Source organism: Orcinus orca, chromosome 9 (genome assembly GCF_937001465.1).
Source record: "Orcinus orca chromosome 9, mOrcOrc1.1, whole genome shotgun sequence".
NCBI classification, from domain to species: Eukaryota; Metazoa; Chordata; class Mammalia; order Artiodactyla; family Delphinidae; genus Orcinus; species Orcinus orca.
This window is the reverse complement of record NC_064567.1, coordinates 78,887,733-78,900,206: the sequence shown is the minus strand read 5'-3', so window position 1 is coordinate 78,900,206 and position 12,474 is coordinate 78,887,733. Positions and strand designations below refer to the sequence as shown.

General features: G+C 34.3%; 1 protein-coding gene across 1 annotated transcript in view; it reads right to left on the bottom strand.

The window, feature by feature from the left end:
- The window catches only part of SEMA3A (semaphorin 3A), a 232,946-nt gene that overhangs the window by 97,772 nt on the left and 122,700 nt on the right, over positions 1–12,474 (bottom strand). Inside the window, exon 6 of the mRNA XM_004263415.3 lies at positions 5,445–5,564. Coding sequence (XP_004263463.1) covers positions 5,445–5,564 — 120 coding nt within the window. The remainder of the gene's footprint in view (positions 1–5,444; positions 5,565–12,474) is intronic.

The window sequence follows — 12,474 nt, the reverse complement described above, 5'->3', positions numbered from 1 at the left end:
AGCTACATTTTCTCAGAGGTCTGAAAAAAGAATCATGTTCCAAACACTGCCACTAGTGAGTTAATTTTTATTCCGAAGTTTTATTCATTTTTTTTTCCTCATAAGTGCAAAGTAATTTCAAACAAAAGTGATTATGGTCCTTAGATAAAATATGACACAGAAAATAGGTCCTCAGAAAAGAAGAGCAAGTAAAGGTATACTTTGGGAACTTTTTCTTTATGAGAAAAAGAAGGCATATTTAGTGAGTGTATTAAATTTATCATCATTTAGAGAGTAGAATGATTTCATGGTATGTATTTTTGGAAAAAATCGTATTTCTGGCAGGTGGGCATTCTTTATCAGCATGAAAATTTTTCTTGGTAATAGATTCATAAGGAAAAAACCATAACTAATAGGTTGTGTTTAGATATAGTTATGGATACTTATTTTAAACTATTACATATCCATGTTTCAGCATTATTTCACCAAAAATAACCAAAAATACGAACATTTTTATTTGTGACTCTATGCACTGATACTTCAGAACTGTTAACTAATTACGACAGAATGTAATTCATAGAATATGTAATTCAAAAGTTTAAAAAGACTCTTTGTTGCTTCTTTCATAGAGGATGTTTGTGGTTGCTCTTGTTGTTTCAACTGAATGGTCACTCAACATCTATAATACTCATCTGCTCATGTAACCATAGAGTAAGGCTTCCAGAGGGCTTTTTTTCCTCAAGGTCAGCAAAATATTACTAACTTAAGTCAGAGAAATAGTTCAAAATGGCATCATTAATAAGTCTGACATTATGTCAAACTAGATGATTAATTTTATTTATTAAAAAAATCCAGTTAGATACTCTGATACAGTTCATGCCTTTAAAGATGGTAGAATTAAAATAGTATATCAAAAGAGTTATACAAGTGATTTAAGATTAGATATCTGGTACCATGCAGTATTAATTTGTGCTCTCAGAACTTATTTGCGGTTACATTTCTTGGTTCTATTTTCAAAAAAATATATCTTGTGGAGAAATTTGAATCTTTAGAGAACATGAAATATCCTAGTGCATGACCACAGAGGAAGCTATGCTGATTCCAATAAGGGCAAGCCATCCTGGTATGAGTGTTACAAGTGAGAGGAAGTGGAATGATGACTCGCATACCATTTCAATTACAGGAAAAAAAGCAAGTGAGTTGGTCTATCCACAGGCACAATCCTTTTAGGAAATTCCACTAAAAGAAAACAGGTCTTCCTAAAATGAGTAGGAAGGTCTAACACTCTGGGCACTGTAATTAGGTCTGTTTGTGTGCACTGGGCCTTGGCTCTCTCAAGGATCCATGTGGTTTCATGTATTAAACCCAGCTCTGACTGCCCTTTCACCCTGACTCAAATATAATCACTCACAGAATGAGTCTGACAAAGCTTACTAAGCATGCTCCACCCAATGGAAGTGGGATAAAGGATACAGAAAAAACTCACATTTATTAAGTGCTTATTACATGCCAATCACCTGCTTAGTACTCTATATGCATTATCACGCAGTCGATTTTTTCACAACTCCAAGAGGTAGGTAGCATTATAAACCCATGAATAGGTACAAGGTCAAGGTAAAACAGCGTCTCACTCTGAAGACTACAGTCTTTCCTTCTATCATAGAGCATTCCAATGTTAGTCCAAGACATAAATAAACAATGTTAGAAATAGTGTCCATCAAATAAATGTGGGTTAGCTATCCATCTGCTCTAATGAATGACTAATATGTACAAGAACTAGGTGATACTTACACAATAAATGATAAGAAATCATTACTATAACAGCAGGGTAAACTTGGTTTTTTACTATGAATATACAGAGAGAAATTTTACCTAATTTTTATACTGTTAGTAAACCAAAATTAGAATTGAAGTTTAAAGCTATATAATATCAAGAGAATTTATGAAGCAAAAAGAAAAAAACAGCGAATTTTGGCACATCAGGTCAAACTCATACCAGTACATTTTCTGGAATCAAAAGTTGTTCTAACATCTAGCAATCTTAAACTAGGGGCTAGTGTAAAGGATGGTTTTTAAAAAGCAGTTATGGAAAAAATCAATAGATTCCATCTCTCATGTTTCTTCATCTAAAAGTTTGTTACTTAATTCCTAATGTTTCCTGGTAAAATGAAACTGAATTTAAGCCTTTATTGCTACTATTATAAAAATGTAAACTTTAGTGAGTAATTATGAAAATAGTGAAATTCCATAAAAGTTAAGACATTTCAAGATCCAATTCTACACAACAGTTTTGTTTTTTATTTTTGTTTAGCAAGAACACAAATTAAAAGTCATCTGAAATAGGCCAACTAATTCTTCCAAAATAATTGAATTGGTTTGAATTGATTTGATAAAAGTAAAGTAAGTCCTGTGCCAAAATTAATTTCAATAGCCCAGGAGACCTTTCAGAAAGTACCTTGCAAAGTAATTTATTTCTTCTGGCAGCACAACTGATTGTGTAGTCTATGCTGATGCCTCAAAATTCACTTATTTTATACATGCGTGTGTAAACATTATGTTTCCAATTCTGTTCTTCAGTGGTGTTTAATTTCATGAGGCTTGTGAATCACACAGTCCCTTGGTTCTATCTCGTATGTGTCTGCATCCTCCACCTTGCCGCAGTTCTGGTTTCTGCACCCTGTCAAATGTAACCTTTGTGCTAATTTGGCAAAATCAGTTCTCACGTTTAGTGCTGAGAGACTGATAACTGAATTCTCAAATGAACTACACATTTGCAGAGATGAAATACAGAGCTGCGGACAATGACTTTTCCCACAGTGTAAATTATTCAGACTCAGCTGTCAACATGTGAGTGCGCAGCACAAAAGCAGCTTTAACTTGATGACTTTTTTCCTCCAAGGCCATGAAAATGAAATGGATACTATACTCTCCTTTATGTTATTCCATCTTCTAATGAGATTTTCTTTCTCATGGACAGTGAAAGCCTGTATGCCCTTTAGAGTTCTTAGTAGATCAAAGTCTCATTCTTGCTGAACAAAAAAACAAACTTTCCCCTTCTACATAAATATTTCCGTTTGAGAGGAGACCAGATAGCCATATTGAAAGAGGTTTTTTCCTACTAATTTTGAGTCCATACAAAGCCTAGGTTTAATAATTAACAGTGGATATTCCAAAACTGTCCTCTGGGATTTTAGAATTTGGGTCTTCAACGGCTTTACACAGAGAGCCTTACCGTGATCTCAGCTCAGCATTTTTCTTTTCCTTAGTGAGGCTTCTAATTTCTCAGATGGTCACCTGGGCACCATTCTACTTCCTCTACCCCCAGAGGTGGGTATTTGACTATATGTCCAGTCCCTTTTGATTACCACAGTGTTTGTACTCAATCATGAATTATTTTAGGCATCATCTGCATTTAAAGGACAGCAACTGGGAAGTAATGTCAAACTGGAGAAAATTGGGAGAGCAGGAAATGCAGGAAACTGAGAGAACAGACCCTTTTAAAGACAAAGGGCTAGTTAAGTGACAAATACCACAGGAGAGGTTGTCTAAATGGCGACTGATAAAAAAAAAACATAGGAAGTCATTAGTGGAGAAGCAGTTTCATGGGATCAAAGTCAGGTTGAAAATGGCTAAATCTGGTGAAAATGCTGAGAAAACAAGTTCCTAACCAGGCTATGGACTTAGACATCTAGGGACCTCGTGGTACACCATGATTAAAGGGAGAGTATGGATAGGGTAGACAAACATGTTTGCAGGTCAGGGAAGAAATCAGTGGTGAAGAAGAGATAAAAACAGCAAAAACAGTAAATTGGGTAAATTTATGAAAAAAAATCAATGCAATTAAGAGCAAAGCAGTAGGGTCAAAGGTGGAAGTTAAGAGGCACATCATTTTCGCTAATACATGAAAAATAACAGGACAATCAGAAATACTGTTACAGGAGGAATGAAATGCTGATTGAGGTAATTTGAGGTATGTTTTATGATTTAAATAGTCATTTTAGAATTGGGATATAGAAGAACAAAGACACACAGCTCATGGTCTCCTGAAATTTCAGCGAGGTTTTAGAGCATATTGTGATTGTTCTCTAACAAACCAGTGAAAGACAGAGGTGAAATGAATTTTGGGTACCCCCCCAGAAGTTCAGGAGAAGCAAGTGTGGCAGAAGTTCAAAGAGTGAGACAATCAAGCATCTTACTGAGTACATAGATGGACTGTAAGCCATGAGCTTCATCCTTATTAATGAGGCATGTAAAACCAAAGGAGAGTTCATGAATGCAAGATTAGAGACTGGGAAGCTTTATTTGATAGGACTGAAGGCAGATATAAATGGAGATCATTATTTAATAATAAAAAACAACCATGAAAATATGGTGGGGACGATTATAAAAAAATCTTTGGTGAATGCATAAATGAATAATCCAAAAAAAAACACCTCTACGTGGAAGATTATATGAGGATTATTTGGTTCAAAATCTGAATGAAAATAGTATTTATTTATTTTTGGCATATAAATTTTATAATTTTCTCCTATGGTAAATTTATTTATGTATTAAAAAGAAAAAGAGAATTAAAAAAGTATCTGCCTTGCAAACTATAATATATTGAGTGGATAAGCAACAAAGTCCTACTGCATAGCACAGGGAACTATGTTCAATATCCTGTGATAAACCATAATGGAAAAGAATATGAAAAAGAATGTGTGTGTGTATATATATATATATATATATATATATATATATATGTATAATTGAATCAGTTTGGTGTACAGCAGAAATTAAAACAACATTGTAAATCAACTGTACTTCAATAAAATAAATTTTTTTAAAAAGTATCTGCTTCATCAAGTATGACACTAGTGACTAAAGGTCAGGAAACTGGGTTCTTGCCCCAAAACTACTATTGGGTTAGATGTAATCTTAGATAAAATATTAATGTTAATTTCCCAACCTATAAAACAGGAGAAAGAATTTTAGGAAGATTAAAGGAGAATCAAATGAAATGATACAAAATCTTTTCAAAAACACTTTCAATGTAATGCTTTTAGCACAACAATTTTTTCAAACATTTAATAACTTATGCTCTCAAGGCCACATGAGAGGTGTGGAGGAAAAAAAATACTACACCATGAGATTTGTTGTGGTGCCCCTGGAAGACAAGACTGGTAAGTCGTCTTATCTTTTTCCATTGCCTCCCTTCCGTAGCTCCAGCCCAGATCTATTTCTTTCCATAGTTAACTACTGAGAAACTTTAGTTTTGGCACAAAGCAAATATTTTCTTAAATTTTTAATCTCTCTTTTCTCTTTTTGTCCCACTTTCTCACACACACAGCCATGAAGTCACCACCATGAGTTTATCTGCACACTAAATCTCAACTCATGCTGTCTGTACCGTATAAGGAAAGCTCTCCACTGACCTACTATAGATGCCCGTGTTTTGTGCCTGCATTCTGGCACGCACCACCTACCATTGAGCCACCTGGAATCGTGCTGCTCTGTCCTGATTGGGTGGTGGTGCCCAAGAGTTCGGAAGATAGCAAAGTCTCGCCCCATAAAATCAGCTGCCGTTCCGGAGTATAATTCTCCATCTGTGTTGTGACAAAATAAAACCACATACACATACTTTAATTCAATTGAGGCAAGAGAAACAAAACACACAAAATACAGGTTTCATGTTAAGACCACGCTAATGCTCTCTGCATCACTATGCAAAGCTACTTATGTTTATCCTGTGTCTTTGTTGAAGGGAGTATCTCACTACTCATTTAGCACTAACTTTGAAAAACTGAGTAAAGTATGATTCAGTGCACATTACTAAAACATGAACTTTTATATTTTCTATTATGACCAAAGACAAAGTACAAAACACAAATTATATGCGTCACATTGTCTGCTTTTATACGTTTCAATCTACTATGGTTCTAATATCTTTATTTTTTAGGGTAAAGTCTCATTGCAAAATCTTGCTTATAGTTTTGATTTTAATGGAAATTAACTTTCTAATACACTTCCTTTTTAGTGGGATCTAAATTAATGAGATTTTGCTATAATTTAGAGAAGACTAATATTTTCCTTGCCAAAAATTTTTCTTGCCTTTCATTTTTTAGTATATTAAGTGGGAAAAATGCTCTAACTTGGTATGAGCTATCATACAATCCAAATGCAAGTCCACCACATAGTTTCAGATATAACAGAAATGTGTTTGAAGAAGGGGGTATTTTGATAAACACAGGCCATAATCACTACAGCTCAAGATTCTGTTGTGCTTTGACTCATTTCTACTTAAGTTGAATTAACTCTGGGTCAGAGTTTAATAATGGGAGAATCATAATCAGAAGGTTGGAATAGAAAGGAAAAAGAAATAAGGAGAAAGAGAAGTTAATATTTACTGAATACCATTTGTGCTTGCAGGGTAGTCAGGTGCTGGCTTGACACTTTCAAATTATCTCATTTAGTTCTGTCAACAACCCCATGACGTAAATGTTATCCCTATTTTACAGCTCAAGAAACCCAAGGTTGCTCAGCTAATGACTAGGCAAGTCAAGGTGAAAGTTCAAACCCAGGCCTGTTTAACCCAAGCCTCTTACACTAAATATATACCATACCACCGTTCAATAAACTGAACTTTGTAAAAATGACGTTTTCTTTCCTTTAAACAAAAAGTGCCTCATATTATTCCATCCAGAAAATGCATTATTGCCTGCTTGCTTACAGTGAATTATCAGCAAAACAAAACAACAATAAATGTAACATTTTCTCCAAATAATCTACCATAATGACAGTAAAACCTATTATCTTGTTGATTATTTGGATATGCTAATGTTTCTGAATTCACTGACTCGAAAAATACTCAGAAAACAAAGTAGGCATACATAAATTATAACTTAAAACATTTGTATACCACTATAATTTCCAAAGGACTTTCTTGTATATCAATCAGAAATTTTCTGTGCATCTTCAGTTATCAATACCTTTGGGAAAGTCTAATTAGTCTGATCGTTTATGTGTTATCTTTGTTCACACCCACAATTCTCACTTGCAAATAAGGGGCTTTGAAACAAAAATAGACCTTTTCAGTGGTCCAAACTAAATTAATTCCTCTGGTAGAACCTCTGGTTCTCTCATGTGTTTGAAGGTACCAGGCTTTGGAAAACTTCCAAAGCAGGGCAGAATAGCTACATAGACAGAATCACTGAGAAACGCCAAGTTATAACTTTAAATATTAATAGAAAGACACCTTATCTTAGAGACTGAGTTTTTAAAAACTGATCACTTATTTTGAATTGTTGTGAATCAAGACAAATAAAAGTGATGGTCTGACAATGTATTAAGTACAAATTACTAGCTAAATGGATGGTACTCATATGACACCATAAATTGCCATATTATGGTATCTTTGGGATTCAAAAGCATCTTGTCTTCTCTTTACTTAATTAAAGATCAAGTTGCTCAAAGCTGAGTTGCTCTCACCATAATATGCTACAATAATGTTCTATATGCCCACAAGGTAAAGAAATAACCCTTTTCGAAAGGCACAAAAACACTATGAACAAGCTATCTATAAGTTTCAAAGGTATTTTGAAACATTTTAATGCATATGGTCTACTTAATTTTAACCTATATTCAATCACTGTAACATTTTTATTAAGGTTGAAACCTTATCTTTTTACAAATAATTGATTGATAGAAGTGATGAATTTTTAAACTTCAGGTGAATGAGAGAATGTTAGTTAAAAGCGTGTTGTGAAAGCAGCCTAAAATGTTCATGTCAATTTCAAATGCTTTCATGTTGGAACACCTGTACAGGGTGACCTGTATCCTCTTTACCTTGAAAAATCAAAAGTATTAAATTACTAGTTGAACCTCATTGCCCCCTCAACCACGTTAGGTGATGAAAATCATGAAAGGCGAAAACAGAACAACCGAAAGGTGAAAACTGAGCAATTTCATATCAGACTGTAGCCAGACCATGCCTAACAGTAAGTATAATCAGAAATGGAAGAGTAAAGAATATCATCAGTTAATTGCTTTTTTCATTTAGCTTTTTCAGTGTGAGTAAAATTCATAATTACGGTTGCTATTATATGTAAACTCTATTCCAGATAGAGTTGAAATAACGAAAACTGTAACCAAATAAACATTATTTGGATATTGATAGGTATTTGTTTCTCATATTCATTTGTTTAGCTGTTTTACAACATTCCCACATGAGGAAGGCAAAAAACAATATAAATGAAGGCAAAGGCAGAAACACTGATTTTCTGTCACTCAGAGAATGTAGAAGAGTTAGAAGAGTTCATCAGTAGAAGAGCTAGTGACTGAATTTATTACTAAAGACAGAATTTATAAAGAGTTGACTTAGAAACCAAAGGAAGGTTGTAGTTAAGGCACCAGTTGCCTCCAGTCATAGGAAATTACCTCCTACTCAAATATTACTTTTAGCAAGAGTCAACATGATATCTATGAGCTGGAGGGCACTAGATGATTAGGTGGGCATGAGGGCACATTCTCATGTTGTCAATGCTCAATATCACTAACTGTTCCTTTACACCAGGCCTTAGATCAGATTTTCTGCTCAGATATCTATAGGGTTCTTATCCAGGATGACTCCTCCAGAAATTGTATGACGTATTTTTTATTTGGCCCAGCTGTATAGGTGGTAGAATATCCTACTCTTGCATTCTCTTTAAGCAGATATAAAGTATCAACTCAGACTATATTTCATTTAATGTAACTGTGTATTCTACCCTGTATTAAAGACTTATTACATTCTTTGGCTATCTGAAATGACCCGACAATTTCTGAGTTTAGGGCTTCCCTGGTGGCACAATGGTTAAGAATCCTCCTGCCAATGCAGGGGACACAGGTTCGAGCCCTGGTCTGGGAAGATCCCACATGCCACGGAGCAACTCAGCCTGTGCACCACAAATACTGAGCCTGCACTCTAGAGCCTGTGAGCCACAACTATTGAGCCCATGTGCCACAACTACTGAAGCCCGCACGCCTAGAGCCCGTGCTCTGCAACAAGAGAAGCCACTGCAATGAGAAGCCCGCACACCGCAACAAAGAGTAGCCCCCACTCGCCGTGACTAGAGAAACCCCGTGTGCAGCAACGAAGACCCAACGCAGCCAGAAATAAATAAATAAAATAAATTTATTAAACAATATATATATATCTGCGTTTAAGCAATTTACATACCTTAGTTGGCTTATATTTGGAGAACAAATATATTTTTTTATTTTTTTAAAAAAGCCCACTTGCCAAACTTCTGTTGTATGTTCGAGGTCCTTTATGAAGTTATCAAATTATGCATGTTAATTTTCCAATTTTATGACCCTAAGTATATGTAAATGTTAGCTTACAATGATTCAAACTGCATTATGGCTAAGATACATACTTTTGGGTTTTCCCATATATACTAAGTTACTAGTGAAAGAAAATGTATCTGTCCAATTTTATTAAATTGATGGTAGAATAATATACTCAAGGAATTGTTATACACATCAAAAAGTGGTTGTGGATACTCTGTCCAAAAAAGTTGTTAAGTCTTTCTACAAAAGTACCATATAGGCAGTTTGATGTCTCAAAAATCATACATCAGACTGAGATAAATTAGTGCTGACAGATGTAACTAACAAGCTAGAAATTGTCAAATATGAAAGTTGCTCTTTCATATTTGAGTACAGTGCCATTCTTTCTGAACTGTAAGCTTTCTTAACTGTCTCTAAGGAAAGCATTCTTTACTGAGATGAACAAAAAGTTTAGTGAACTGCATTTCCACCATGGCAGCGTTACCTGAGAAGCATGTGTTAAAAACACAAGTTCATATGTACGCTGTACTTTCTATTCACAGCTCAAAATGAAGTAAAAATGTGGCTTAGATCAGTTAATGTATTGGATTACAATTCCTAAAAAGGGTGTGGTGAGAAGAAACAGAAGGTGGAAAAAAAAAAATTTCCTGATGAAATCACAGCATTACTAACACAGGTGTAAAGTGTATCATGGATGTGAGCAAAAATCAAACAAACCTAAGGACCAAGCCATTATGTTGTTAACACCTTAAGCAAATTCCACTCACAGCGTAGCAGAGTAATTAGAAACAGAGGGAAAAAAATATGTCTCTCAAACACACACACACACACACACACACACACACACACACACGCACACACACACACACACACGCCGACATGGCATGGATAAAAGCTACTTCTTGAGGGTGGAAGGGTATGGGAATACTTTTACATTTTCACATTTGTTAAGCAACCTTTTCTGTAACAATAAATATACTGGCTTTGTTAATACTGTACTTTTAAAACTAACATTTTTTAAGTAGTTGTAAATGATACAAAATTAAAAATGTAAAATTTATACATTACCAAATCTCTCTCCTAGCCTCCCTACAGAAAACCACTATTACCTGTTCCTCTTTTTTCAGTTTCTATTTCCAAATATATGCCAGAAATATGTACGTATCCAAATGTAGTATGCTATTACATTGTCTTATTTAATTCTCACAACAAACTAGTGGAATTTGCATAGCCATGCCATTTTACATACACAGAAACTGAGGCTCAGAGTGGTTCAAATAATTTCTCAATTATAGTTAATTAATTTGGGGAGTACCTTTAATACCAAGTGAGAGCATATTCTAATGTCAAATTATGTTCTTTCCTGACGCATGGCGGAATTATAGCATAGTTATAAAGAAGTAACCTCAATAAAGGAAGTCACAGCTTTTGAATTAAAATGGTGCTACAAATATTTTGAGGGATTTTACCAGGTCCAGTATGGCCTGCTCATTTTTCTGTATCTTGCTATTCAACTGATCCAGAAATTAACTTAAGTTGGCTTTAATAATCTCCTCTGTCAATAAGCACTAAATATCTCTGAAAATTATTCAATTACTTTACAGTACTGGCTAGGTGAGATCTGGCCTTTCATTTAAAAGCTGTTTCTCTGAAATGCCTACCGTTCTTTTCTAGCCATACATCCTCTCCTTGACTCATGCAACTTCCCTCATTCTCTTTTCCTTTTCACAAACCTATACAACTGTTTCAAGGAAGTTCTAATATAAAACCAAAACTGCAGCGTTTCATATTCTTTGTGGACATTGTGTGGCTGCACGCCATATGAACTATGTAATACTTAGTTGTCATCATTCTTTCTCAGTGGAATATTAAAATAAATAAGCAAACCCCTACTGAGAAACATACCACAAAATAAAGCTGCTCTAGGCACACTTTTACATACTGCTTTTTTGAGGAATATCTATCTTTTTTTTGTTCAGTATGCAATTTAAATAGGTATAGCCTGCAGGTTCAAACAAGATAGGACTCCTCCCCTTTGTTTAAGACAGTTTTCAAATTTCTGTGTGTGCACTTAAGGAAGTCATCCACACGTAATCACTAGGCCATCTACGAATAGGAAAATTATAAGTGTGTTACATTTGCTGCATTCCTTCAGGTCTTAAACTTTTGTTAAAGTGCTCCATAAATGGATCAAATGGACTGAAATTGTCTACATTTCCAAAGCAATAGAGGAGGTAATTCATGCTGTAATGGTTTTATTCTTAATAGTAAAAGGATCAGTGAAACAGCGATAAACACTAGAGAATACTGGAAAAAATATATTTTCAAGTTAATGCTGTAGTCAGTATGACTAGTCTTAGTTTGTTGAATAGAAAAAAGACTATTTTTTAAAATAAAAAGGCTAAACTTTATGAAATTATTATATGTCAAATAATAGTCTAAATTTACCTTTTAAAAATCTAGATGTATTATTCAAAATTTTATTAGAAAGTTTACACCTGAAAAGTTTCACTTATTATTCTTTTGTGTTATCAAATAATTACTTTCTATATTTTATAAAAAAGAAAACAAAAGGAAAAAGAAAAGGAAACAAAAAGCTACATAATTTCTACATGATTGTATAAAAACATATATTCAGGAGTAAGGTAATGACCCAGAATCTTCCATACTTTAGGTTGCTGGCATACTCAAAAGTTAAAACAAGAAAACAAAAAAAGAAAAAGAAAAATTGTTTAATGATATATCACTTTTTGTGTATTATTTAATCCCAGTCCAGAAGTGGTTAAAAGAATGTGGAAAGAATTCTCTATTTTTCAATACAAACTAAAGTTTTCTCCTTCTGCCTACTTCTATCTTCCTCTTTCTATCCTTTTGAACTATGGCTAAGCATTCACCACCTATCTGCAATGTTGAAGTAAAAGAAGAAAGAATAAAACTAGAACTAGGAAGATGGCTAAAGAAAAGGGCACAGGAAATGCATAAAATGTTTTGTTAGATTAAAAAAAGAAGAAGAAGCCCTAAAGTCAGAAAAGATGAATACAGAAGGACTTTGTCAACTCAAGGTGACACAAGGGGTCTCTGTCAATTGTACTACCATTTAGTTGCATTGTGCTGATTAAGCTGACCCAATGCTGAGAGTGTGACAAATCTTCAGACTACAATTAACAACTTGGAGTGAATCTCCTT